Source organism: Harpia harpyja, chromosome 2, assembly GCF_026419915.1.
Source record: "Harpia harpyja isolate bHarHar1 chromosome 2, bHarHar1 primary haplotype, whole genome shotgun sequence".
NCBI classification, from domain to species: domain Eukaryota; kingdom Metazoa; phylum Chordata; class Aves; order Accipitriformes; family Accipitridae; genus Harpia; species Harpia harpyja.
Window position 1 is genome coordinate 1,318,484 of NC_068941.1, and position 27,316 is coordinate 1,345,799.

The window sequence follows — 27,316 nt, forward strand, 5'->3', positions numbered from 1 at the left end:
GGGTTTTTTTGCATAAAGTCCAGAGTCACTAGCGAGTAACCAGTTTCACAGCTAGTTCTTAGGACACAACCCAGTACTTACACTCAGACCATATGCTAGTTAGCCTTGTGCTAGCCACATGAGCACAACTCAGTTTTTTACTTTTAATATGCACTAGAAGAAGCTGGGTTGCCAGAGTAAGTGGGAAGGACCAGAAACCCTGCTGGGTTATTATGCAAAACATACTCTTGGTTACTAAGAGTAAGAGAAAACCTTCTCTGAGGTAAAACTGTCTCCTACCTACCTGCCTGCCACCAGACGTCTAAAACCTTCTTCAGGATCCTCTGGCACTGTCTGCAGTTGCTGGCTGGCTATCGGACTACGCGGGCCAGTGGCCTGCCTGCTCCTGTGCCCTTGCAGCTCAGGTTGCTGAATCAGCCGTGTGCAGTCACGGGCACCGCTGTTAATCAACAGTGCACCCTATCAGGCAGGCAGGACAGGGACACTGCATACTCCAAACATTAGCCATCGATACACTTCCTTACACTTCCTTCCAAGATTAAAAGCAGTATTTTGAAAGGACAGTCATCTTTTCCACAGGCTTGCATCTCACCATTTTAAAAAGACCTTGCTGGGATCAGGAAAACTGCAGGCCACCCACACACTTCAATAGAAAATGGGTGTCAAATTCAGGGGAGGTATTCAAGTCACAGCCAAGCATTAGCAACAAAGTAGACCTGTGTGGCGACTGCAGATGTCAGTGAAGCAGGTAGAGGGCTGGGTCGCTTAAGGGCAACTAGGCTTGAGAGATGCGCTGCAGGAAAAGCCAATGTGGTTCCACCAGCCAGGATCACACACAGGGCAAATGCTCTGTCCTTTGGAAAGGCAGGTACCAGTCCTTAAGGTCTCTCTCTTGGCCCTGCTGAGCTGGTGCCCCAAAAAAGCTGACGCAGGACTGCCTAAAAGCCACACAAACACAGGGTCTCCTCTTGAAATGACAGGCTTTGGCACGTGCAGCTAACAGGAAGCAGAAGCTTACGACTCTGTTAATTATGCCATTACAGAAGGAGTCTGAGCCTGATAAATGAGCCAGGAAAGATGATCCTGATCCTCTGACAGGCCTGTTCTGCAGGAAATTCAGCACCGTAAGCAGCAACACACCATACTAGCCCAGTAGCATCTGTCACTTATCAAGGCAGGGCTCAGCACGGCTGACTCCACGAAGCAATCTGAGGCAACGCAGACTTCCTCAGCCAGGTCACTGCATCAAACAGCAGAGTGATTCATTCATGCAGTGATGCCTCAAACACAGTTTGGGCCTGATGAAATCCCTTAAAACTGCAATGACAACACTCTTCTCTCACATGGGCTACAGCCTGTAAACACTGCAGACTGATGGAGAAAGTTGTCATCTGCGTTGGTGCCACCAGCCTTGGATGTCTGAGAAGCTGGTAGCCTGCTCCGAGGTTGTGCTTCAGCATGCAGGGCGTACAGCACCCAGGTGGCAAGGAACCCATTTCTGGAAGCCTCAATACCACTTGGAAAAAGAAAACGAAAATAAAGCAAAGACCTGCTTTTCCTTCCTTCTTCCCATCTTCATCTTTCCGCTTCATTCTCATTCTGCCCTTAGACAAAGTCTCATTTTGCATGGCACAGGCTCATCTAGTGTTTCATGCTCGAGCTTTTTTTCCACTAGCAGAAAAATCCCAGCAAACTTCCACTGGCTGCCTTGGACCAGAAAGCAAACTAGAAAAAATATTTCACTATTTAGTCTCCTGCTAAATTGTGGTCTTGAAATAGACCTTCCTTCCCAGTTATGTTTAACCAAACATTAAAAAAAGTAAGTCATTATGTGTTTGTATAGGTACAGAGTGTCTCACTGCAATCAGTACTTTCAAGGAAGCACTTGGATATCGTGCAAGGCACCTGCTTGGTCACTGGTGTGTAAAGGGTGACAAAAAAGTAAAAGGACATGCAAATGGTTAAACTCAAACAAAATCCATGACAGCTTTCTCTGGACAAGTGAAAGTCCAGTTGGTCAAACTCCTGCCCTTAGAACTCCTTTAACAACTGCACATAAACCCTGAGCAAGTTGTGTTACTGCGTGTGCCTGCTCCAAGACCCAGCCTCTGTGATGCAGAAGGGCTGGTCCTCTAGAAATTAATGCAACACTTGCAATGTGCATGCAGGAAGAGACAACTCACTGCAGAGAAGGAAATTCACTCACATGCCAAAAGCTTTAAGGCTTTTCATCCTCTGGCCTGTCCAGCTCTAAAATTGTCTGCAAGATCGATGAGAAAGATCTCTCACCTGTGTTTTCCTGATGACACGCATGTTTCTAATATGTCTGTGCAAAGGGTGAAGGGTGGTGTGTGTGTATGTGTGTGCGCGACAATGCCCAGATTGTAATTCATATCTAATTGCACTCTCACCACAGCAAACGTTAGGGCAACTACTGAAAGCTGACGTGAAACTTGTGAAGAGCAGAAATTGTCTCTCAGTGAATATTAAGAAAAAGTCAGAAGAACGGAAAGGAGCAAACGATACAAAGATCTGAAGATTTAACTTGAGATGAAGAAAACAAAAAGGCTGCGAGTTGGAAAATCAGCTCAGTGCCTCTTAGAAAACACTCATGTCAACGCACAGAGGAAAGGACTGTCTGTCTCCATCCAGCTCCTCACCAACGATCCTTTCTGTGTATGCACGTGTCGCTTGCTCCAGTCTGTTGCATGGGGACTCCAACCAACCAGTGTGTGACGTGTTGTTTTATTTATTGGTATCAAATGGAGAGCCAAGATGACTCAGCTACTGACCAGGATCCCCCTGTGGGAGAAGCCCATTGAACTTCAGACCACTGGAGTGCCAAATGTACATTTACCCTTTCAAAACCCAGTCTTTCATACACATTTCAGCATTATCATTGTAGTCTCACAAATACACAGGGGTTTTTCAACAAATGACATGCATCCTGTTGTGAAAATTAACTCACATTAACAAAGAAATTGAGCTTTCCAGCAGGGCACCTGGAGTTAGGAGCCTATATCATCACATAAAATCCCCAAGTACCTAATTGCCTTTTTCTTGTAGATGACTAAGCATAGCGGATGCATCGACAATGTGCAACAGCTGAAATGAAAATCTCTTAAAGCCATCGCCAGTCTCATCAGCACTAGCAAACACTGCAGCTGTCAGTGAGAAGTCACAGTTAGTGCCACTGTCTTCAGAACCAGTTTTCTCCCCTTTTCCTTGAACAAAATCTTTTTACCTTTGCAATTCTTCATAGACAAGATGAAGAAAAACAAGCATCTAATATGTATCTGTCTGTCCAGCGTGGAACAAAATCCTTATGGCCATTTCTTTCTTATTTGAGTGGTCACATTGTGTACGCAACGTACGAATGGAATAAAGAGAGTCTGTTTCCTGGGAAAAGCTATACTGAAGTTCCATAACAAAATTCCAGCTTCTCTAGCAACTCAAGTCTTGCGCTGAAATCACGGTGCAGCAAGGTAATGTTCTGCGTGAAGTTCTGTGAATCTCATGAGCTGCTATATGATGTTAGGGAAAGGTAGAGTTCTTTGTCAAGAACACACTCAATAATCCATTTTGAGAAAGATGTCCGATTCCTTTGCTTATGAAAATAGTGAGAACTTGCCATGCCCAGAGGTGTCATGATGTAATTTTCCATGAATTGCTTATACTCTCTTCCCAAGTTTAAGTAAGCTTTTGAGAACCATCGATTTTTACTCAGTCCAAAGCATTTTAAGATTTTGTCCTTTGTGGCAACAGAAGCCTATACTTTGCTTAGCACACTGAAAATAACTGCTGTGTTGGAGGAGGGCTGTTTATCCACACACATAGGCAGCAGACACTGAAATCGGAACCCAAACGGTTTCTTGTCAGCATATGATGTTCAGAATACAACTCCATTGTGAGACAGGTTGTGCTTTTCCTCCAGAGGAGAAAAAAGATGAAAAAAAAAAAGAACAAAACAAACCAAACAACAAAAAACTGACAGAAAAGACCAGAGCAGAACACTGTACTAGGGCTTGAAATGACTGAAAACAGCTAAAACCAACCAGTCCTCCCCTCAGCAAATATCAACCACAGGAGAGCGTTGAGAAGGCTACAAGCATCCTTAGCTGTTTGGACCTGCTCGTCTAGCAACCTTTACTAAAAAGGGGAAGTCTTTCTTCAAAAGTGAATGGAGCCCATCAGTTCTGCAGGCGTTCGTTTTATGTACTCGCTCTGTCATTCCCTTTATTTCATCTCATCAGCGAGGCTGGGGTACCTGCCGGATGGCGCGGGGTGCCCTTCCTAGCAGAACTTCCTCTCGTTTACAGGCAAACTGGCAAGTGTCCCAACGCCAGATCTTCATAACGCTGTCTCGCCCATGCAGACTTTGTAGGGTGATTTCAACTTCCTGCATCTAAAATGGACAACATCATGTGATTTTAATCAGACAAATCTAAAACCACAGCAGTCTAAACAGAACCTAAATCTAATCACCCAACCCATTCAGGCAGCCGCAATGAAACCCATGGTTTAGACAATCGCACCATTTGACCCGACCGGCAGATTGGAAAGCAGAAGTATAGAGTGTGAGCTCCTTTAAGATCACACTGCAAATTAGTAACAGGCAAGAACAACACACTCCCAGGGCCCTCAAAAGTCTGCACACTGTTTCTTCCGGCCCACTATAATTCAGATGAATGTAGTAAGGTTACATATCTCCCATACCTCTTTCTTACGTAGCAGTAGATGACAGCAAGTATCCCACTAGTCAGTATTCCTACACCAATTCCCACAGCAATGTAGCGTTCATAAGAATTATGCGCGTATGAATTTAGTGTTAAATGTTCACACCTCTCACCATTATAACCTGCGAGGCACCTACAAAATAAATATACAACATGCAAAAATTACTCAGAATTCCTTATGCTTTGTATTTCAGAAACACATGTTAGTCTTCATCAGTTTTAAACAATTTAGAACAAGTCTAAACGAGGATGGTCTGAATCTGATGCTCAGTCAGAACCTCTTCATTCCACCAAGACTACCAGTTGCCCCAGTCTATCTAGTTTAAAGCTAGCTCAAGTACTGCAGTCACAGCAGCAAATGCAGTCTAAACATACCCTCATCAAGGAGGGTGTGGACAAAGAGCACTGTGCTCTGCTGATCCTTAGCTGCCACTATGTCTCCAAAGGCCAAAGCTGCCCAGTATGGATCCTAGAAAATTTTAAGGACACCATAGTCCCAATTGTTGTGTAAGCAGGTGTGGAATAAGGGAGCTGCAGCTGCCATCTTCGAAGATCCTGCCTCCTTCATTGTGCTCACTGTGAAATCTACTTATTCCTCTACTACTTACTCTAGCACCAGTTATGATTTGAGATGCCATCACGGCAGTGACCTACAAAGCTATGTATTTTCCCTCTCCCTTCCTTAGTATTACACTAGCACAGCACTACTGCCTCGTTAACAGTCCTGAGCCACCATAGCACTCGAGCCTGTGCCAAACTTGAAGCCTGCAAATACTTGACTGGCACTTGAAAGCTACGCTCTGCTGAAAATTAGTCACATAACATTAGTTAACATGTAGCAGACAAAGAAACAATGCTATTGTTGTTATTTTCTAAGAAGGTTACTTATAAGCAGTATTCTTTACTTGCATATGGGTTTCCTCAATTCGCTGTGGAAAGCACAGAGCCCATTGATGCAATAGCTGTGGTGTTCTTCAAGACAGGTCTGCATAAGCTTCAAGAGCTTTGGCTGCTCTGTGTAGTCTACTGTGAAAGGGGAAAAAGTCATGTTATATTTAGGAAAAAAAAATAATCATTTGAATTTATTTTCACAACTCAGGTTGAACAGACATTGCCTGCAGAAGACACTTAACGCACAGATTTACTGCAATATGTCTTGTGAGCAAATTCAAACACCGCTAAGCAGAACAAGCTTCTAAGACATTCCAGCATAGCTTTAGAGAAAGAACAAATGGTAAATAAATTGCTTGCTCTTGAGAAGCATGTATAAAAATGATTATGGGAGATTCATCCAGGGTAACATCAGCACTACCCAACCTGCAATCCAATCAGAAAAACCATCCCAGGAATATAAGGGCTTTAGGACCATGAGAGCATTGAATTATTCTCAGTATGCTTCCCAGTCCGAATGCAAATTATTAGTAAATTCCTTTTTTCTTTTCCCCATCGCAAGAGAAATGACTGCATTTCCAACACTCCTGCCTGCCAGCTCTGCAGCTATGAGTGAGTGATGAATGGTGGGATTGCTCCCTCTATTCATTCTCCATGGTCTAATGTTAGCAGTGTCCGATTATGCTTGTAAGCATCCAAACTGCCCAGATGGTCTTACCATGCAAAAGCACGGTCCACTACCGTTAAGTTCCAGAACTTGCGCAAAATTATATGCATCCAGGCCAGTAAGCATGTTTTGGCTTTGAAAACACAGAAAATGACTACCTTATTCCCAACCATGGCGGCTCAAATGGGAATAAAGGAGAAGTCAAAACTGTTCTTGGGGATCTTATATCAATGTTACATACTGATCGAAGAGGGCCTGAGCTCAGAAGCGAGGCACCCTGCTGTGTAGGAGTGTAGAGGCTGGCATGAATCTGTAACATGGGAGCAGGGGTGCGGCAAGTGAAGAGAAAGCTCAAAAGCTTCACCATCAAAGGAAGTATCTGTTTGAACTGGTGTCTCTACCCAGTTACAGGAATCGCTGGTGGGGTGGGGTGTCCAAGCAAAGTCTTACTATTTCAGGGGACTGGTTTAGTGATGGCTGAAGGTGATTTCCTAACCGAGTGTATGTCAACACCAGCTTTCAGTTATGACCACAAGAAAAATAACATCATGCAGGAAGGTGACAAGGTCTGCTCAGAGTGACTAAACAATCATACAGCAAGCAGAAACCTTCCTTTCTGACTAAGTGCTGAATCAAGGTCTGGAGATATTACACCGATGGAACCACTGTCATAGATGTAAGCCTCTGGCCGTCCTGCGGGCAACTCGAGATCCCACGACACATTTTTCAGAATTAACACCACCAACCCCCTAAATTCCTGATCAAATTCCAGTTTGAGTCATTTAATGGCAGGAATCCCCCCTGTGCGCTCAAACTAGGCGATTTTTTCCTTCATCCTTTATGCAGCTTCACCACAGAGATGACAAGTGATGGCAAACAGCTGCTCTACTCTACTCCCGCACGCTAGAGCAGTTCACAACTTCAGTTGTGAATCGTGTGGTTTGGACACCTAAGAGGCATGATGCTATCACTGTTACTCAGATCAAACAACAGTACTTTGAAAATAGTGCCCTCTCAAACCTGACAAAGCAATCAGACTTCCAGCTTACCAAGAGACTCAGACAGAACAAGTAACAATTCAAGTCAGCTTGAAAAAGAAGATGTTGGTTTACTACACTTTCTCGGGAAAAACTACGAAGGTGGAAAAAACATGTCTTGCTTTAAAATGAACTTCTTCGGGCTGAGAAAAGGGCATCTTTTCCATTCTTGTAAGGAAAAATCACAAGTTTCTCTTCACACTGCGGAGATGGCAGACCTAAAGCTTGAAACACAGCGCTAGAAACTATAAACCAAACCCACAGTTTCGACCTAGCAATCAAATGACAATACATACACACTGAAGGATATGCCCAGACTGAGGCCCTATCTTTATCGCACACTATGATGCAGCAGGGGAGCACCTGAAGCAGCTCACAGACCAGATTTGTGTGCAGCATCACCTAACAGCAAGCTCTACGGCACCACAGCTAGGTTGTCCCCATATACTGAAACCAGAATGGTATCGCTGCTACAGAAAGCCCCTGTGTAGGGCGGACACCCCCATAGCCTTGAACCACACACTCTGCAAAGGAAGATGCCGGCGCTGGCTACGCGCGAGCTCTAGTATCAAGCTCTGGCTCTTTTTTGGCTGGCTCCACGGACAGGCTTCTTGGCTTGGACAGTCAGCACAGGACCAGGCCTTGGAACGACAGATTGAAGGAAGAGAAGAACAACTTAAGAAAGGACAGATTTCAGGAAGAAAAGACAGATTTTATGACAACAGATGGATGATACTATTTTCTGCACAGGAGGACCGTACAATGCTCGCTGCTGGGAGAAGCACAATGGAAAACAGAGCACGTGGTAAACACAACACAGCTGCAGAGCTCAGCATGCCAAGGAGATCCAGGACACAGGAGACCTGCAAAAGCCCATTTTCACTTAGGCCTAATGTACCTGCAGACCAGCCACGGAAGCTCTGCAGGGAAGACTTTCACAAAATAGGCAATGGCACATTCACGCTTCCCCTGTGCCTCTCCTCAAACACTTAGGCACCAACTGTTTTGAATCACCATTTCAGCCCAAAGGGGTCTGAACAGTGCACTACGAAACCACTAAACGTAAGCACTCAACAGGACCCTTTAATGTGCGTTTCCTGCCGCCCAAAGTACTACTCTCCTACCGGGCCCTGAGGAGACGTCTACTGCACAGGTTTAGTATTTCACTCGTATCTCTGCCACGCAGGAAAAAAAAAAAAAAAAATAAACGAGGAAGGTACAAATCTACACACCAGACTCATGAAATCACCAGCCACCTCTACTCAAACTTCCACCCGATGGATTCACACAGCCAGAACATCCCTCCTCATTTACCCCACCGGTGCCGAGAGGTGGCAGCCTTTCATCTACCAACGCCTGGAAGAAACCTCGCTTCATGCAGGTACATGAAACCTCTTCCCCTGAGTGCCGTGAAAGTTAGTGCTGTCATTAGAAACAAAGGTCAGCCTAGAGCAGAAGCCTGCCTAGAAAGCATTTGAGATAAACACCTTGCTGCGCAGGCGACAAATGAACAATACATTCCTCCCTCGTTGTCAGGAGCAAGAGCTTTGTCCATTGTGGGTTGCAAGATCAGATCTTAAATGTACACACTAAAATTCTAAGCGCTAATTATTTTGACATTGCAAAAGTACAAATTACCTCTGAAAGAATGATGAGTCTTGAAAACAAAAAGAACGATTTTCTAACCCATCCCAGAGCATTATGCTAATTCATATCATATTATCCACCTAGATACTAAATAAGCTGTTGAATAAACACATCCATGTGCCCTTTCATGTCACGTGAGGAAAGAAAAGCATGCTGTGTAAGCACTTGACAGTTGCCTGTAACTGAGTCATTCAAACAGATACACTTGGCAAGATCTGACATGAAATCAAAACTACAGGTACTTGGAAGCCTGGGCATGCCAAAACTGACAGACCGGCAACAAAAAGTCAGCCACTAAGACCACGACAGCTCAGCCTTCAAGTATGGTGCGTCATGGAAAGTCAGAAAGGGGAGGGAGGGAAGGGGTCAGCCCCAGGTTCAGGGCCTCCCTTACAGGCTGCACAGAAGCAGCAGCTCATGGCAATGAAAGGATCTCATTTTTCCCCCAGTAAAACAACCAAGCCCTTCCCTACCCCTAGCTGCCCATTTTGCTACAAAGGCTCCCCTTCAGCCCAAACTGCGTCAGAAGTTCTTTATCCCTACGGTGTCAGCTCCCAGCCAGGCATCCTCTCCATTACGTTTTCGCCCCCGGCTGATCACTAAACCTAATGTTTCCTAGGCCCAGCCTGATCTTGTAAATAGGAGGCAAATGGATTGAGCAGAAATTAACATCCCCAGAGGACTTGCAATCCCACAAGAAACTGCCAGTTCCTCCAGTGATACTTAACCAGGAATTCATTTTCTTCGGATCCAGTATTACTGAACCTTGGTTATAAACCTTACTATAAACTTAACTTGCACAGGAATAGGAGCTACAAGAAAACTTCAGAGAGATACAGCCAGTTTCTTTGGTGACTCTTTAAGAATTTCTTTTCAATCTTCTTTCTGGAAATGCTGTTTTCTAACTTTTCAGTGGCTTTGTAAAAGGTCCACTGAAATACACTTTTAACTACCCGTGTAAACGTGTGCTTGTATGTTTGCGAATTTGCTTCCACCTTTGAGGGGAACACGCTCTCAACTAAAAGCGCTGATATCTAGTTGAATTGCAAGAGTCACAGCTACCATAAAGGTACATGGGACAGTAACAGACATGGCTGTGTCCCTGTAAACAAGCCTCTTATTTGTTAAAACATGACCCATAACTCCTGCTTTCTAGAAATAACACGAACAGGGTACTTAACGAGTCACAACATAATTCTACTTCATTATACTCCTGTTTGCTGTATGCAACTCTGGAAGAATCGTGTCACAGACAAATCCACTAAACCAGACCACAGTGCTGCGCTGATAAATCAAACTACTGCACTCAAAAATCAACATCATCGTAACTTCACATACATATGTATGTCTATATATATAAAAAAATATATATCTTACATACATATATATGAAACCCACTTATATAGCATTTGTATATGTGTATAGTATATGGATGAGTGTATATATGTCTGTAACACTGTACCACTATGACAAAGCAGGAAAAAAAAAAAAAAACCCAAACGAAAAAACAGTTTGACTTGTTACGAGAAAAATAAAAAGCTTATGGATCTACTAAAAAAAGCTTGTAAGACATTCTGTGATGACTTACAATTAACAGAAGATGATTTGTATGCATGTTTATGTTCTTTTTAAAGTACAAAGACATTAATAAGTATCACGGTTAAAATCCTTTCCTCCTTTACTGACCTGCCAAAACCTCAGTTCCAAATCGCACAGTTCTCCAAAAGTAATGACATCACTAGCACCTGAAGTAACATCAAGAATGCAGCTTGCAGGATAAACACAGCGCTCTGGTCTCAGATGTTGGCAGGTAAATAGCTTGAGTTCACATTTCAGTCAGAAAAGAGAAAGAAAGAAAAGAGAGAGCTAGCACTCTGAAGAGGGCTGTGGAAGCTGTGATAGCCGAAAGCAAAACTGCAACAAAGAAAGAAACTACTGAGTAACAGTAATGAGAAGGCATCACTTGAAGTTATGCTTGCTGCATTCTCATTTGAGTGCATAAAAATTCACGCTGAGGACAGCTAGAAACCAAGCACTAGTTAAAAGTTAACAGAAATGGCCATCAGAAATGCAGATCATGCATCTCAATTAGCCTTAAATTATCTTCTTCAAATTATAACTGACTTTGGACAAATGATCCTTTAGCTGGTCAACACTGAGCCTACCCCAGCGGAGTGGCAGCTATTACTTCAGAAAGGTTTTTAAGGCTCCTTGAAGAAAGCAGCTCATCTCACAAATAAAACACACACAAAATTCAACAGTGTCCAAGTGACAGGAGCATTATAGCAGCTATCATCATAATAGATTTTGTTGTTTTTTTTTTTTTTGTTTTGGGTTTGTTTGAATTTTCGGTTGTTTGGGGTTTTTTTTTGTTGGTTTGGGGTTTTTCTTAAGCGACAGATTAATAGAGACGAACAGAACAAAAAAGAAATACCTTCAGCGTTGTTTTTTGTCCAATTATTCCATAAGTCTGTGCTGAGGGATGAAACAGTAATAGCTGACTCTTCACTCAGTGCCCCCATTGCTGTGTAATGCAAATAGATGCTTACTGTAACAGAAAAACTCAATATATCTATTCAAGGTTCATTTCATCCAGAAAACATGTACCCACTTAATACAATTCTGATATGATGCAGCAATACAATAACAATTAATTTAATACATTCTTGCCTCAAACTTCCTTATGCCACAGCGTAATAATGATTGTGGGGAAACAAACCATTGTTTGCAAATTTCCAACATACACATCCATTCTGTTCTCCATTCTGTTACCTCATGCAATATACAACACAGATACCTGTAATATACTACAATGTTACACCTATTTACCCGTCTAAGTAGCTTCTTTTCAAAGCGTCTAAACTATGCCCTATCAGTTAAAATCTCATCCAGTTTTAAAATTTCTAAAGTAATTCTGTTTTGCAACATCTCTGCATGCTTCCCACCCCTACTGCTTATTTCAGAAAGAGTGAACTATTGTTCAACAAAGCCTTGTATCTTACGACATTGAAAAGCCTCCTCCAAACCTACCTTTCAGCAAAATATAGATTAGCATTCCAAATGCCATGGCAAGCAGCTGCTTTAACACCTTCTCAACTCTTCTTTCCAGATGGCTCGCTTGCTCTGCTTATCTGCGCTCCTGTGTTTTCTCTTGCACTTATATGCCATGAAGCGTCATCTGCTGTTCTCACCAATCAAAAAAAGGTGCATCTGGCAACAACCTCAACCCCCGGGGCAACCACACATTTATTTAGGAAACTGCTATTATCTAGCAATGGGATCAGGTTTTCTTTTGAAACCTTGGTTTCCTATTACCTGTGGGCATAATTGTGCATGCAAAGATACAGTTTTCAAGAGAGACCTGGTATGTGCCAGAGCAGATCAACGAAATACAGCAAAACAGAGGTGAGCAAAATGAAAAATGACGTATTGTGAAAAACATGATCTTTCTTTCCCTCAGCAATGTAGGTCTTGTGTTACTTCCAGGAGGACAGTCAGCATTCAGGATGCTACTCTGGAGTTCAGGGTCCAGGGACCAGCCCCTGCTTTGCTTTGTGTTCCTTCCTTGGTCCTCCCTGTACCTCAGTTCCCTGCCATCCAGAAGAGGAACTGCGAGAACAGCTAGTGCCGAGATTAGGAAGCGATCAGACACAAAGATAATGGATGATGTTCTCCATCAGTGACTGCCAGCAAGAGGCCTTTGATCACAGGCTCTGGCGAGCCCAAGGGGCATGCTAATCACTTTTCATTCAGCCTCCCCATATGCACAACGCTCTGGAGCAAGGCAAGCCACCAGCCCTGCGCAAGGCCTGAGATTGCTGGCTGGAGCTACACGCGGCTGTGCGGGGCAGAAGTCGAAAGCTGGCAAAGCACAGGTGCTGAGAAAACACAGACTGAAAGAGCAGGTAAGCTGCTGCCTCCTACATTAGGCGATCCCTTCATTACTCCTGCCCCTATACTGCCATAAGAGCCCGTCCCTACCTTTTCAAGAAGCGGGTATGCATCATGAGAACAATCGTACTTTTTACATATAGCATTTGTAGGTCTCTAAGACATGCCTGTCATACACATTTCTTGCACTAAACCACTCTCCACAGCCCCAAACGCTGCGCAGCTTCCTTGGTCACATGCAGCTTGGAACAAGTAGGACTGGTCTCTCTGAAGGGTACTTACGCAGCCAAATATACTAGAGCAGATCATCAGAAAGGCCCAGTTCAATAATGTACACACACATCAACCACCCGACTCTCACCGAAGGAGAGCTACACACTTCACCCCAGCAACCACCTTTGCTCTCTCAACTGTGAGCTCCAAGCAACAAAAACATTTCACAATTTTTGTATTTTAAAACCAAAAATCGTCTGATAAATGCTCTAATAACTCCAGACACCTCAAGTTCTCCCTCTACTCTCCTCAGTGATCTGCAGGATTAAATCTAACCACTTCACATGTTAAGGGAAAAACACAAGCTAGTTATGCACATTTTAATTATGCGTTGTCCTGCTCATGGACTGCATTCCAGCAGGCTTTTCCCTTCCTTCGCTATCCTGAATTGCTGCATGCCTGCACGCTGATCGAGTGCAGCTTGCGCACTCCCTGGATCAACAGGAGTGTTTATGCCTACCTGGATAACCTCTGCTATCAGTCCCAAGCAGGGCTACGTCTCATGAGCCTTGCTTTCAACACACATCTATACAACGGGAGCTTAACCCAGCTTGAATCCGAGAGGCGGCTTTGTCATTAGGCAATACGGCTGGGTGCGGTAGGCCTGTGGGAAGGCTTCAGTGGATAAGGCCATGCCTCTGTCCGCCACAGGGCGTTCGTGCTTGGGCCAGACTTCACCCAGTCTGGCACACGAGCATGCTTTCTGGGTTGGTTAACTGGCCCTTCCCTCTGGATGCTCCTTCTGGATGTTCTCCCAGTGGAGAATACTCTCACGGATGTGTCTGGCAGCTCTGAAAATAGCATGCCGTCGAGCAAAACCTCGGTCTCACTGGCTTTTGTGGAATGCTAACCCATCCACCATAGGTGAAAAGAGAAAAAGCTTAAGATGCACAATAAACTGTTTGTAGGACACGAAAGAGGCAGATTCACTCGAGCGACATAAGCAAAAAGCCATAAATTGTTATTCTGCCCCAAAAATGCAGATGATTATAGTTAAATCAAAGAACACAAACATGAACCTAGAACAGCAATGTGAACAGATGAAAAAAAAGTAACGAGTGAACATGCAAAAGATTTCCATTCACTCCACTTTTAACACACTGATAAAAAAACCAACACGACCATCCCCCAAACTGTATTAAAATTTTTCACCAAGACTAATATAACAGTGAACAAGTTTTATTCCACCTTCGTCAATGATAGGTTGATAAGTCTAAGTATTATCTCCATAGGCACCTTGACCCTCCTAACGTTTATACTACCGCGTAAATTTAAACAGATAATCAAGTGTCTGCACTATTGGCACTATATATTTCATAACGATTCTGTCAACCTCTTCTGAAATGCTGCATTAAACAAAACTCTCAGAAAGTCCATCACAAGAACAATCAGCATGGAGGTGATGCTCCATCTTGTTTCTTTTATTGCAGTAAGCACATTTTTTTGTTTAGCGGCAGTAGTATTTAGCCACAATATCTTTTCTTCCCTTTTCAAGTTATCTATAGTCTACTGGCAAACACCTAAGGCTCTTGATGAAAATAAATCAAAGTTATCCCAACTGAGAAAAAACCACGAAGATAAAAGTCCAAACTGGTTCCCACTGACTTCAGTGGGAATTGGGGTAGGCTCTTCGTGTCAATAGTGCAAACACTCAGTTCAATGGGCATCTTAGCAGTAACTCCACTCCAAGTTTTACATTGCACGAGACTATGCTAGATCCATCTTTGAACTACAATTTTTTGGAATAGAAACATACTGATCTTATTATCCCATATAGTCCTCTCAAAGCAGCAAAACATTGTAGCTAAGGATTCACAGGGCTGAGCCTTACATCATGGAGTAAAAAAAAACCCTTCATGGAGTTTCAGAAAATAAGACAATAATTAAATGGCTTAAAATTCCAACACAAATATTTCATCCGGGGTAAACTTTTGCTTTTCTCTCGCTCTTGTCCCCCCCCACTCCCCTGTTACACATAATGTACATACATAGTAGTTTCAACTACATTCTACCTCACTAAAGTCCGATCCAGCCCAGTCATCTAGGTTTTTTTGTGGGATGACGGTATTGTGCACCAAAACATTTTGTCAAACAAATCCAGACATGGAAAGAAAGTAATTCTGGCCTCAATTCTAGCTACTTATACACACATACCTCTTGCACATGTTCAAGGTCAGAATTTCACCAGCGTTCAAGTTTACTTGACTATTTTAAAACACGTACTGCACATCTGCATTCATGTCAACATTGCTGCCTGGCAGCTGAAACAAAAATTGCAGTCTTTCACTCCTTTAAGATTCAAGATTTCTGCTGCTATCTCTAAGTGCTTTAAAAAAAAATAAACATTTCAAGACTTCAAACTACACACAGAATACTTCATGACCTCAGAACCCAAACCACATTTTTAAAAGATATCTAGTGTGTTGAAACTTAGTTTTTATACTGGTTGATCAAAACTGAGGGTCCCAAGTGCTTAAAAGATCTCGGTAATTGCACCCCATCGCCAGATATGCAGGTATATTTGTAATTCATGCTTCGTTCTTCATTTTCACACACAGAACTGACCAACAACAACGTATCTGCATAGGCTGCATTCTCCAATTCATTTTTGCTCATGATGAGTCAGTGGGAGGTAACACAAAGTATTTTAACATTTTGTAAACCATCAGGTTTAGCATACTTTACGTGAAAAAATAAATACAATGTAGAAATAAATATCTTTGTAGTAAAAAATAAAAGTTTTGTGTATCAATAAATAGAACTTGGTTCTTCTTCCAAGGTAGCCCGCTTGCTTTAGTAAATGAGCTTTTTAGCAACTATGAGTGTGTTCTTCAGAAGCATTGCAACAGTCATAGGTCCTACCCCTCCTGGCACTGGAGTGATAAAGCCAGCCTTCTTCTTCACTTCTAAGAAAAAAAAAAGAAAAAGGTATTGACTAAGAATGTTTCCAAAACGTTTTTTTTTCCTTCCACTGCCCACATATGCCTAACTGGCAATGAGCATAAAGGACTGGGACTTGTCAAGCACTGGAGAACATGGGAAAAGTTGAGGCAGAAGTCTTATTACAGCCACGGCAGTGACAGAATACAGTCAGGACTAGGGCTGCAAGGTAGTTTTCTTCATCTGAATATTATTACCCAGGGGCTAGTTCTGGGACATGGTTTCACAACCTGTTTGAGCTGATCTACCTGCAGCAGGCTGCCCTTTCCTCATGGGAACATCACACACGGAGCCTGTGGTCAGACAGATGTACAGTTAATCTCGCCAAACCTTTTCAGTAAGGGGTAGTTTTTGACTGACCCGGCTGACCAGCTGGCCCAAGAACATCTGGGTGACACGAGGGCAGGACGACCCCAGGAAGGCAGCACCAACCCAGGAGGGCAGCACGAACTTGCGTCACCCCCACCTGCCAGCTGGGATACTGCACCTTCAATATCCAGGAGAGCTATGGAGGCTGGGGATCTCATTCTATGGTTAAAGACAGGACGCCCCAAACTGTGTGCCTTCCTGAGGAGCAGCACACAGAGCAGGAGTCTGCTGTAACTATCAAAACCGACAGCGGAGCACCAGCAACAGTCAAGTCACCTATTCAGCCTCTTTCCCCAACTCTGGTTTGCACCTTCTAACAAAGACATACTACAATCGCAAAAACGAACTTAAAACCGCAGAGGAAGAAATTACAGTTTCCTGTAATAGATTCCAGTGGCAAAATTCCCATTGCAACTTTAGCCATAAACACCCAGAGCCATAAACTCCTCCAGACAAGACTTTTTTTTTTTTAAACCAGTGTTAGTAGGGTGCCTATACTGAACTAGGATCAGGAGGCGCAGATCTTGCCCAAGTCTCAAACAGAAAGGAAACTCTTACAGCCCAATCAGCTCTAACCATGAACCACGTCAGACTATCCAAACTTAGTATACACCTGAATGCCTGTGTTAAGAGGTAAATATGTACGGATTTTTTTTTTTAAGCATTTAAGTTAACACCTGTCAAATTAACCTCTTTGTACGAGGAATTAATATAATGTAGCAATAAATCCTTATTTGATATTCTTATCTACCATGCAAAATGCAATCAACTGGAATTGCAGGTTACTTGCAAAGGAATTATATGCAACTGACTGGGAATTCATCGCATGACAAACTGTAATGAGCAGTTATTTGCTAATAAAGAGTAGTCCAAATGGCATATTACTAACCTGATTACTACAGAGGTTTTTTTCTCAAGTGCCACCGTGAGAGGTTTTTTGTTTGTTAGTTTGGGGTTTTTTTGCCTGCTTAGAAATAATTTCTTGGAAACTCACACCCCACTTTTAAAAGCATTGCTTTTAAAAAGGCACACATGCATACACAGTAGAAAACTGAGCAAGCATAACTCTGACACAAGCACATACATTTCCACTGAAGTCACTACAGAGGAGAATCTATACCCGGCTATGAGAAGAGATCAATGGACTGAAAACCAGGCACCTTGATTTTGGAACTAACAAGATAACCTGCTTCTGCTTTAAGTGTATTCATTTTGAATGTATGTAGCGCTTTAATGTTGCGAATAACAAGGTCTCCCAAAAAGAAATATTACAAGAGAATTTGAAGAGCTGGATATTCTTTTTTTTTGGATAGAGTACTTATTAGATTTTACGGGGGGGGGGGGGGGGCATGGGGGGGTCGTAAATGAAATTAAAAAATTCCCTGTCTGAACTCCCCAAGGCAGGGACCTAACAAGAGCATTCGCAGAAGTTCATGGTAAATATCTCACTGAACTGAAGAACAGAAGATTAAACCTCATTGAGGACAGATGGTAATTACAACTGGTAGAGTTTTAATTACTCAGTTGACTGGTACCACCAGATATACTGTGAAAATATTTGGAAAGGTAAACAAATTGCAATGTGGTTTTTTTACATGTAAATTGTAACAAATGAATTAAGATCTCATATGACAGTTATTCTTAATATTCTGAAACACAAATAATTTGTCTTTTTAATAGTTATACTATTTTGAACTACCTACCATTTGAGATTGGTGTTTACGGTTAATACAGTTAGTACGAATTCCCAGATTAATGTCATAATTATTGAAATGCACCCACATCTGAAGTAAACACTTCAGTAATTAACATAAAAATATTTTAGGCATTTTAAATTGAAATAAGTTTGTTTCCATGGCAATGTTACATACCTCCTTTTGTGGTATTATTCAAACTACTCCTATCTTACTTACAAAGAGGTACAATCTACAACCGGACCATGCCTTACCTAAATAAAGCCTTCTAATGAATATCACGTACAACATTCATTGCCTCTAGTGTTACTAACCGTACTCGGCAGTAAACACACAGTACACTGTTTTCACAAGTTGTTGGGGAATTTCTCTACCCATACTCTATCATTATGGAAATCCCTGTGGGTCAGTGTGGCAGATGACATATTTTGTATCAGTTAGCATAAAACCGCCCGGATAGCTCATTCACAAAAGCTGATGCAGATTTTTAAAGGCACAACAGGTGTCTATGGGCAGGAAACTAACATCTGATAAGTTTCCATCTGTAACAGCAAATACAGATATGGTGAATGCAATTTTCCAAGATAAATGCCAGCAACCAAAGGGGGAAAAATAACCTGGCCCTCAAAAACGTAAATAGATTTTCCTTTCCTTGTGAAGTGTAGTAGGCCAAAGCACAGTTCCAAGACAGCACTTCAGTGTGACCGATTTCATGTTGGCAAGCAAGTTGCTGCACTGTCGGTTCCTTCAAGTGGTCTTGTTTCTGCTTCTCAGGAATAGTGTAACTTTGTCCCTAGCTTTAACTCTGCTTTCTCAAGATGCATGCTGTTCTCCCAGGCATTTCTCTGCCAATCTGGAAAATGTTGGTACGCAAATTAGGTGCCTATGGGGGAGGAGCTGCTATTTTGCAGCTTCTGTAGAACCTTAAAATCTTCCTTTGATTCTTCAGAAGAAATGAAATGTAGATCGTTTCCTTGAAAAACAGGATCCGCTGCTTTGGAAACAGCCCTTCATTCCTAGGTTCCTTTAAAGCTAAGGACATCAGACACCTAATAGGGTTAATCACACAAACCAAGGGCAAGTCTCAACCTGAAGGCAGTTCTGGGTCTTGTGCATCTGCATTAAGTGATGCAGAGTAATTCCTGCCTAAGCACTGTTTCCACACAGCTTTATGAGTCCCTGTAAAGCTACTCTGGTTCACTGCATCCCTGCAGCACTGCATAAGTGCGAATCACGTGCTCAGCAATCACAGCAGATATCCCATGCTCTGCTCTACACATTCCGGGATTCTTCTCACTAAGCACTGTGGGATACCAACCAGCAAGCATCTACCCCATTTCTCATAGTTCCTTCTTTTTGTTGTTATCCCTGTTGCTATTAGTGCAGCTATTTTAACAGCAATATAAAGGAAAACCAAGGAATTATGGCCCAGTACTGTAATTCTAATAGCGCATACATCTTTTCTCATCCAGTACCTCTACAAGCCAAGCAACAGAGGCATCTTGGGCAGAAAAATCCACCATAAAATTATGCACAACAGCCTCTTTGCATTCAGCTAATTAGCACAGACAGGTGGCTGGGATATCGCTGTAGCCTTGGGATAATAAGCAGTGGCAGCAGCAATGCAAAATATCAAAGCCTACTTACTTAGACCCCTGCACGACATACTCCTCTGCAGTGGAGCCCCTAGACTTGGCCATCCAGCAACTTACTGCCACCAGTTAGCACTCAGTCCATCTGGCCTTCTGGCGGTCACAGCCTAATGCAAACATTCTTAATTACTTTTCGCACTAGTGGAACGTAACAACAGGCAACGCTTCCCCCAATTTTTGCAGAGCAGCAATACGGTGACAAGATTACACAGACTGGACTTTTATTAATTGCAAAACGAATGCCAGGTCTTCAAAATCAACTGAGAAATTAACTAACAAAAGCTATAGCAAAAGCAGCTGGAACATCCATGTTCTATTTTCACGACCACTGTTTGGAAAAGCTGCACAGAGAGATAATTTGGAAAGGATTCAATAATCTGAAGCAAAGCCTACAGCCTGGAAGGTAACACAACGAACGCAAAGCGGCAGCAAACAACCGTCAGAAGCGACTGCTGTCACAAAGCCTGGCTTTCCTGCAGACTGTAGCTAAGATACAACTGCAGGTCCACCATTTCCCTTAAGTAATTGGATGTGAAAATTATCATGGTAAATCTCTTGAAGTACATGAACAAGTTTCAGGAAACCTGTCAGCTCACCCGATTACTTTGTAGTCATTAGTCCTGTAGCTGATGAGGACAGGATACATTTCGCTGGCTTTTATTCAACCGATTCTTTCTTTTTGGTACACTTGGTCTATCCAGAATAGATATGTGAATTTGATCCATTCTCCCCCTTAATAGTATTCAACATACCACTTCGCTGGTTTCCCTGCCTTCGCTATGTACAATTAACACTCATTCAAAGGAAATTCATAATATACACCCATCACCCTTCACCATATCGATCATTTGTTGAGGCACTCTTTTCTGCTATTCAGTACGGGGAACTCCTCCCTGCTCCTGGTGGCACCCGTTTTCCAGAATCTCTTTTACATTGCCTAGGCTGTGCAAAACAGACGAGTCAGGGGAACAAATCTCATTTATAAACCCCTCCACTGATATCGCAACTACATCACCTACAAAGGTCTTACATAAAGGCTTTCTTTTCTATATAGGCATCCAATAAAGAGTCAAAAACCAGCATTACCGTCTGCTTGTCGAAGATATGGGAGAAATCATAAAGAAATATAGGCAGCATTTAAAGCAAATCCCACTCGAGTTCTGTACATTTTGGTTTCACGGGCACTTCCAGTTCTAGTTTCAAAGGTTAGCTACTCCATTGGCATGTTACTACCCTGCTCTACCAGTCACTCTTGGAAATGGTGCTCCACCCAAAAAAGCCGTTCCAGTTAAATGCTCTTTGTAAGTTGTTGCTTTAGTTCATGTTCCTGGTCCTTGTAGCCCTCCTCCCCCCTTAGCATTACTGCTGTGGCAACAAAAGCCCTATAGAACAGGGCCAAGTACACCCACACACGCATTACCCTGTTCGTAGAAACGTGTCTCCCTTTCTGCGACTGAAACTTGCTGCTCAAAGTAACTAGAAAGGTGTTGGCAATAATCTCAGGATGCCACCACTTCTTCTCCTTCCTGTCACTTCACCCTTCCTCTTGTGGCCCCCAGAAGCTACAAAACAACCCCTCCCTGGACCATATATTTTGGCAAATTCTTAACATAAACAGGGGTACGCTGAATGTGCTGTGCTGGTTATATATGGAGAGATACACACGCAATTTAAGATATCCTACCAATATCAGGCTAGGCACCTCAGCGCTTCGCAGTTGACCTCCACACGCATAATGTTTTCTTGTCTTGTTCTTTTAGATACCTTGGAACTGCACAGTAAACTACTCTGGACAAAAAAAAAAAACAAAACAAAACAAAACCAAACCAAAAAAACCCCCCTTTTTTGATGTGGACACAGTTTGGAGTGTCAAAATAAAGAGGACATATGGGGATGGGGGAAATGACAAATACTGTTTAAAGACATTCCATAATGCAGCCTGGGATTTTTGCCCAAAATAAACAGTTAAGCCTGACAAGCACACAGGTACCCCAATGCCATCACTACCAAGGCAACCATTATAGCAGCTGTAATAGTGATATGCACAAGTCTGATACTGTTAAATTTTTGTAAGTAAACGAAACAATCTTGTTGCTCCTCCTCTCATCTACTGGGGTTTAAAGGACAGCCAAAGGTGTTCCTTGCCTTGAGAGCGTGTACACATGTACACTAGCATATGCCAGTGGTCAGTCCTCAGCCCACTGCGGGAAGCACTGTCAAGGGCAAGGTCTCTGGCTGCAGGTGACTGCATGCAAGTCTGTTGCCTACAGCAGAAGTGGACATGACTCAAACAAATGCAGATTTCAGAACAGATTTCAAAACTTCAAAACTCATTTTTTGAGCAGCTATCAAATTATCTTGGCCTGTGGTAGGAATTTTTTTGTCCAGGCACTTCTTACATTGAATTTAATAATGAACAACATTAAAAAAAAAAAAAAAACAACAACCAAAAAACCAACACAAAACTGAAATGGCATCCTTGTGTTATTAAAGAGATAAAAATAAACTTTAGTGTCCAACCTCATCCCTAGAGACTAGAGGATGGCATCCAAGTATTGCTAGGGTATGACAACTGAATCAAAACAGTTTTCACCCACCTAATAAACTTAATTTCTACTACGGGAGATTTTTCAGTCAGATGACCTGGTGAAGTAAGCCATTTCCACCTGTTTCTTATAAATCAAATTTAACCTCTGATTGCCCAGTTAAATCTCTGCTCTCTCCACAGCTGTATTTTTCAAGTAAAGAAGTAGATGATGAGACAACAGATATTGGTGGGCTACATGATGTTAAACAGGTGCTGTATGTCATGCCAGCCTTTTACATACCTGGCCTTAATCTGCACAAAATAATTTTCACTTAGGCTTAAATATAAATTCAGTCAAGTGATCAAATGGAAGAAAAGGATAAAATGATTTGCTACATGAATATACTAGGTTGGTCCATTTCCTAACTGCCAAATCAAATACTTGACAAGGGTGATTTACTTTTTAGTATTTACAACTGTATACACTGGGATGTGTTTTTTTTGTTGTTAGAGGTTTAGTGAAACTTTCACCGATACCAATGAACCAACAACAATTTCCCTTTGGCAATGCACAGTGAAATGCTACTTGCGACTGCAGTGGCATAATCCAAGTTGAAGTTCCTCCCTCTTTTTTGGATCTTCCCTTCCCCCAGGTAAAATCCTGAGAACAACCCACAGCAGACATGACGAGACATATACAGTGCATTGCTGAAACTCTGAATCATGGCCTTGCCATTGAATCTACACCTATATTATATTCAGAAGGTCTCACGTTTAAAGAAAAACAAACAAAAAGGATACAATGTCATGTTTCTCAAAGTTATAGCTTTTTTCCTCCCATACCTGCTAAAGCAAACAAAAAACTGTGAAAATTCTCTGTACTTCAGTCCTGAAAACAGAAAATATAACCTTTTACTTGTGATAGTACAAGCAGAATAACAAAACAAAACAAAAAATTTCAACTTGTACTCTAAAACTATTTTTCTACTGGAGCTCTATTGTACACAGAAAGTTACATATTTCCAAATGCATGCCGAGACAATCGCTTAGCTACACTCGTGCGGGTAATTTCATTGACTTTAACAGACCAGTATCATGTATGATGAGTAAAAGAAGCAGGAACTAAGGGAGTGATGTAATTACAAATACATACAGCTGGCTAGAAACTTTTTGAATATAATTAAGCTTTGAGACATTATGCCAGCCAAGATGTTAATAACCGTGAAAAAAAAAAACCTGTGGGCCTGTGGGTGATTTTCATACTTATCAAAATAAGGAACTGTTGAGAACCATTAATAATGTGGGTAAATGCTGTCTAAGCTTCCCACACTCAACTCTGCCAATAAGCTTTAATTTTCAACTGCAACAATCCTGCTATTCCAGTCTGAAGCTCCTCCAGAGCAGAGATATTTAATCAAGTTACATTGGAAACTTGCTCTGCAACACATTAAACATAAAAAGATCAATACGTAACACCAATTTTTACCTGTTAGGCTTGCCTGGACCAAGATTTTCAACAGCTTAAGATAAACCCACATTAAACCTTAGCATAAAGGATACTTCTAAAGCAGAAGTTAGCATTTTCACATACAAGTGTAGAGTGAGAGCCTAAAAGGAGCCTTGAGAAGCTGTGGTATAATAACATTTGCTATGAACAGTGGGAGACCCTATACTTGTGAAAGAGCAGAAACTCTTTTTATGGCTTACTCTTGTAACACTGCACAGATTCACAAAGGATTACGGAAACCTGGAGACAAGCACCTTCTGCCACCACACTCCTATAAGAGCTCATCTGCATCTCTTAAAGGTTGCTGGTATGTATAACTAGAAGTAACACTTCCTCTCCTAAATAACATACCATTTCTTAAGAGCAGATATATGAACATATAGTTCGTTTTCTTATTTAAGTAAATAAATTAGAAAAAAATCGTGCAACTGTCGTCTCATTTGAGACACTGGCTATTCCAAGTATTTATCATGAATAAATCCCACAAACTTCAATATATTTATCCAACAGGTTAGTATCAAGAGTGTTTCACTGACCTTCAAAGTCCACATCCCCAACTAATTTGGTCTTTCCTGTAAGAGGATCGTGGATATGGTTGATGCCTACATCAATCACAGCTGCACCTTCTTTGACCATATCAGTTGTAATCAACTTTGGGATACCTGGAATCATCAAGATACATTCGATTAACGTGGCCAGGTAGTCTTAGATCATCAGTTTCAAATTATATGATGGGGTGTGCATGCACGTGTACGCATGCACAAAAAGGAGGATAATTCTTTCACTTCAATTTTTCTTGATACATCACACACAGAAAACAATTATTCCTCAGTTTCACACAGTTTGTAATTATGAGAAGAAAAGGTGATATTTGGTCATTTTGACTAAATGTTTCCAGCCAAACCTGCAGTCACAAACATAGTCAACATGATCTCAATGAAGGAAGTACTTGCTGGTTTGTGGCCCTTTTCATGGCATTTCCAAAGAAAAGCTGGACGATAAAGATGCTCTGCAAGCCACAAGAAACTGTTGGTATTGTCAGACATCTGCTGATCCAGAAGTGTCATCAACTGCTGAAGCAAGCCGTGTGTGTTACCTCCACAGCATTTCCTTTAATCTTGTTTTTTTTAATATCTGTATTGGATTTGTGTTACTCTTGACTTCTGAGTTCCTGTACACTTTACTTGTTAGCTGCATGCCATTTCAAGCAGTTACTTAAATAATGAACATGAACTACATGAAATACCACTGATATAAAAAAAAAAAAAATGCTAGCATGGTGAGAAAATCTCATCTATAGTGCCATCTTATTTTTGACTCCTGTCATGTATAAGCAACAGATAAACAACAAGAAAAAATAAAATGGCCAGCTCAGATTTATCCATAATAAACAGCGTCAGCTCAATCTGTAGGAGAGAAACAACTGCCTTTCAGGTACAACTTTTTCCACCTGATCTTCTCCTAGGCGAGCAAGAAAAATGTACTGGAGGGAAAACCAGTTGGGTAATCATACCCAGGTAAGAGGCTCCAGTGGTACTTTATGAAAATGAAAGCATGTGCAGAAGGAGTACCAAAGGGCCAGGTGTTTGTTTATAATGTAAGTAATGCGAAGGTAGAGAACGTTTATTATTTAGTAGTGGCACAGGGTTTAGATGACAGAAGGCTGGAAAGAACTTTAAACAGATTAGCTTAGATTTCAAGCACCACTGGAAAAAAGGAGCAAAGCATCAAAAATCATTGGTCATTTCAATGGAGGAAGGAAAGACACTGCATTCACATACAAATAATTACCCTTCACAAAGGCAAGACAGTAAACAACTGGTTAGGCAGTAGTTTTTCAAAAAAAAGAATTTGGGATTAGATGAACTTAACACAGACAGACACAATCATGCTACTGCAAGACACACGTAGAAGCCCTAATCTCTTCAACATATGACAGCAGCTGGGATACCATATTCTCCCTGTGAGTACTAGACTTCTCTTATCTGTCTCTTCACGTCTCTATAAAACACCAAGAACAATGGGAATTATGAGGAAACATTGCAAAAAATTAACCTTTTAGTTCTCATGACAGCCTTCAAGGATATTAAAAACTTTTGGCACAAGAAGAACAACTACACTTTTTTCCATGTCCATGATCACTGTGACACAAAATAATAAGACTTAAGTTTGTTTCCCTTGCTGCACTCTCCAGAACTTTTTAACCACAAGAACAGAGGAACATTGAAGCAAGAAGCCTAAGGAGAGAACAAGGAGGTCTCTATCACTGCAGATTTGAAAAAGCAGATTGAACCAGTAGGTACAAAATACCACTGTTGGTGCACTAGTGTGGACTAGATGGGCTTTCAAAAGACCATTCTCGCCCTATTTTTCCACCATTTCCACACAGACATAGCAAAGGGGAACCGGGAAGACCTCCTACATTCAAATGTTACCGATGCACAGAAAACACCGCTCTGTCTCTTGTACTCCTTAGATAATGAAACCGTTGACATTTGGCAAACACATTTAACAAAATCTGTTCAAGGGAGGAGGATGGCAGACTGAGACCGAATCTGGGAGAGATGAGGCTTTTCTATGTTAGTTTCTACTACTACTACTACAGAAAAGAGAAAAAAAAACCCCATCAAAAACCAAACCAAAAGTTGTGCAATGGGATTGGTTTCGGTTCAAGAAACACGCTCGACTAATAAGCAATTTTAACTGTGTTACTAGTAACCCCAGTGCACAACATTGACCTTTCACAGGGGACCTTCTACAAAACACCATGGCCTGTTACTTATAGAAAACGGGGAGAACTCCCTGCCTGACCAAAGAGGGCCCGGCCTCAGCACTACACACCTTCATCATCTCTCCGCGGGCTACATCTGTGTAGCATCTGGGGGTACGATTTCTTTGCCATTAAGAAACTCCAGCTAAAACACAGTGCTGAAACAAGCCACCTCAGCTTTTTCATATGCACCCCATTTCTTCAGCACATGTAAATGTAAAGCACCTTGATATTCGTCACGAAGGTGTTCAACAGTCAGGACCCAGAAAACCTAAAAGGTCACTTCAAGTTCCAGATAAAAAGCTGAGTCAATGGCTATATGTTTCCAGTCAGCACAGCTGAGCTATCTATATACATAGCAAGACACACCAAAACAGTTATTTAGATATTGAAACCACTTAAGTACAAAAACGACAACTAAATTATGCAGAAAATGTGACCTGAGTCCTACCGAAGAGGGTGGCAAAACAGCATTTTCTAAGGCAGTGGTTCCGGACAGTAAAAGTCTTCCACTTTGTAAAGATCACTGCTGCATGGGATTTCAAATTGCAGGTACCACCACACATTTACTTTGAGGAGATCAGTCTCATCTCGCTTCCCCATTGTGCTGAAGCTAGAAGTAAGACTCCTATGGCATGCCAACAGTTCCACTTAACGCACAGAAAAGACCTCCCTTCCAAGAACAGTTGTTCAGTAGGATCCCTCTTTGCAGAAA

General features: G+C 41.9%; 2 protein-coding genes across 10 annotated transcripts in view; both read right to left on the minus strand.

Moving 5' to 3' along the window:
• EPGN (epithelial mitogen) overlaps positions 1 to 14,037 on the minus strand; it is a 43,650-nt gene extending 29,613 nt beyond the window's left edge. For 3 of the 7 annotated variants that reach the window (XR_008238813.1, XR_008238810.1, XR_008238811.1), the window contains exons 1-5: positions 12,009 to 14,037; positions 11,413 to 11,526; positions 5,642 to 5,762; positions 4,717 to 4,869; positions 4,268 to 4,405 (exon numbers count right to left, since the gene is read on the minus strand). Coding sequence is in view for 4 of the 7 variants with exons in the window: in XM_052811795.1 (XP_052667755.1) it covers positions 4,351 to 4,405; positions 4,717 to 4,869; positions 5,642 to 5,762; positions 11,413 to 11,526; positions 12,009 to 12,045 (480 nt within the window). In the remaining 3 variants the exon portion in view is untranslated. Of the gene's footprint in view, positions 1 to 2,726; positions 4,406 to 4,716; positions 4,870 to 5,641; positions 5,763 to 11,412; positions 11,527 to 12,008 lie in introns of those variants that run through there. The other 4 variants (XM_052811828.1, XM_052811820.1, XM_052811811.1 and 1 more) reach the window with 4 other exon arrangements.
• Positions 14,038 to 14,305: 268 nt separating this feature from the next.
• Positions 14,306 to 27,316, minus strand: part of MTHFD2L (methylenetetrahydrofolate dehydrogenase (NADP+ dependent) 2 like) — a 39,363-nt gene continuing 26,352 nt past the window's right edge. For 2 of the 3 annotated variants that reach the window (XM_052811745.1, XM_052811750.1), the window contains exons 7-8: positions 24,368 to 24,493; positions 14,306 to 16,048 (exon numbers count right to left, since the gene is read on the minus strand). In XM_052811745.1, the coding sequence (XP_052667705.1) occupies positions 15,936 to 16,048; positions 24,368 to 24,493 (239 nt within the window). In that variant the 3' untranslated portion in view covers positions 14,306 to 15,935. Of the gene's footprint in view, positions 16,049 to 21,854; positions 23,168 to 24,367; positions 24,494 to 27,316 lie in introns of all 3 variants that reach the window. The other variant, XR_008238801.1, reaches the window with a different exon arrangement.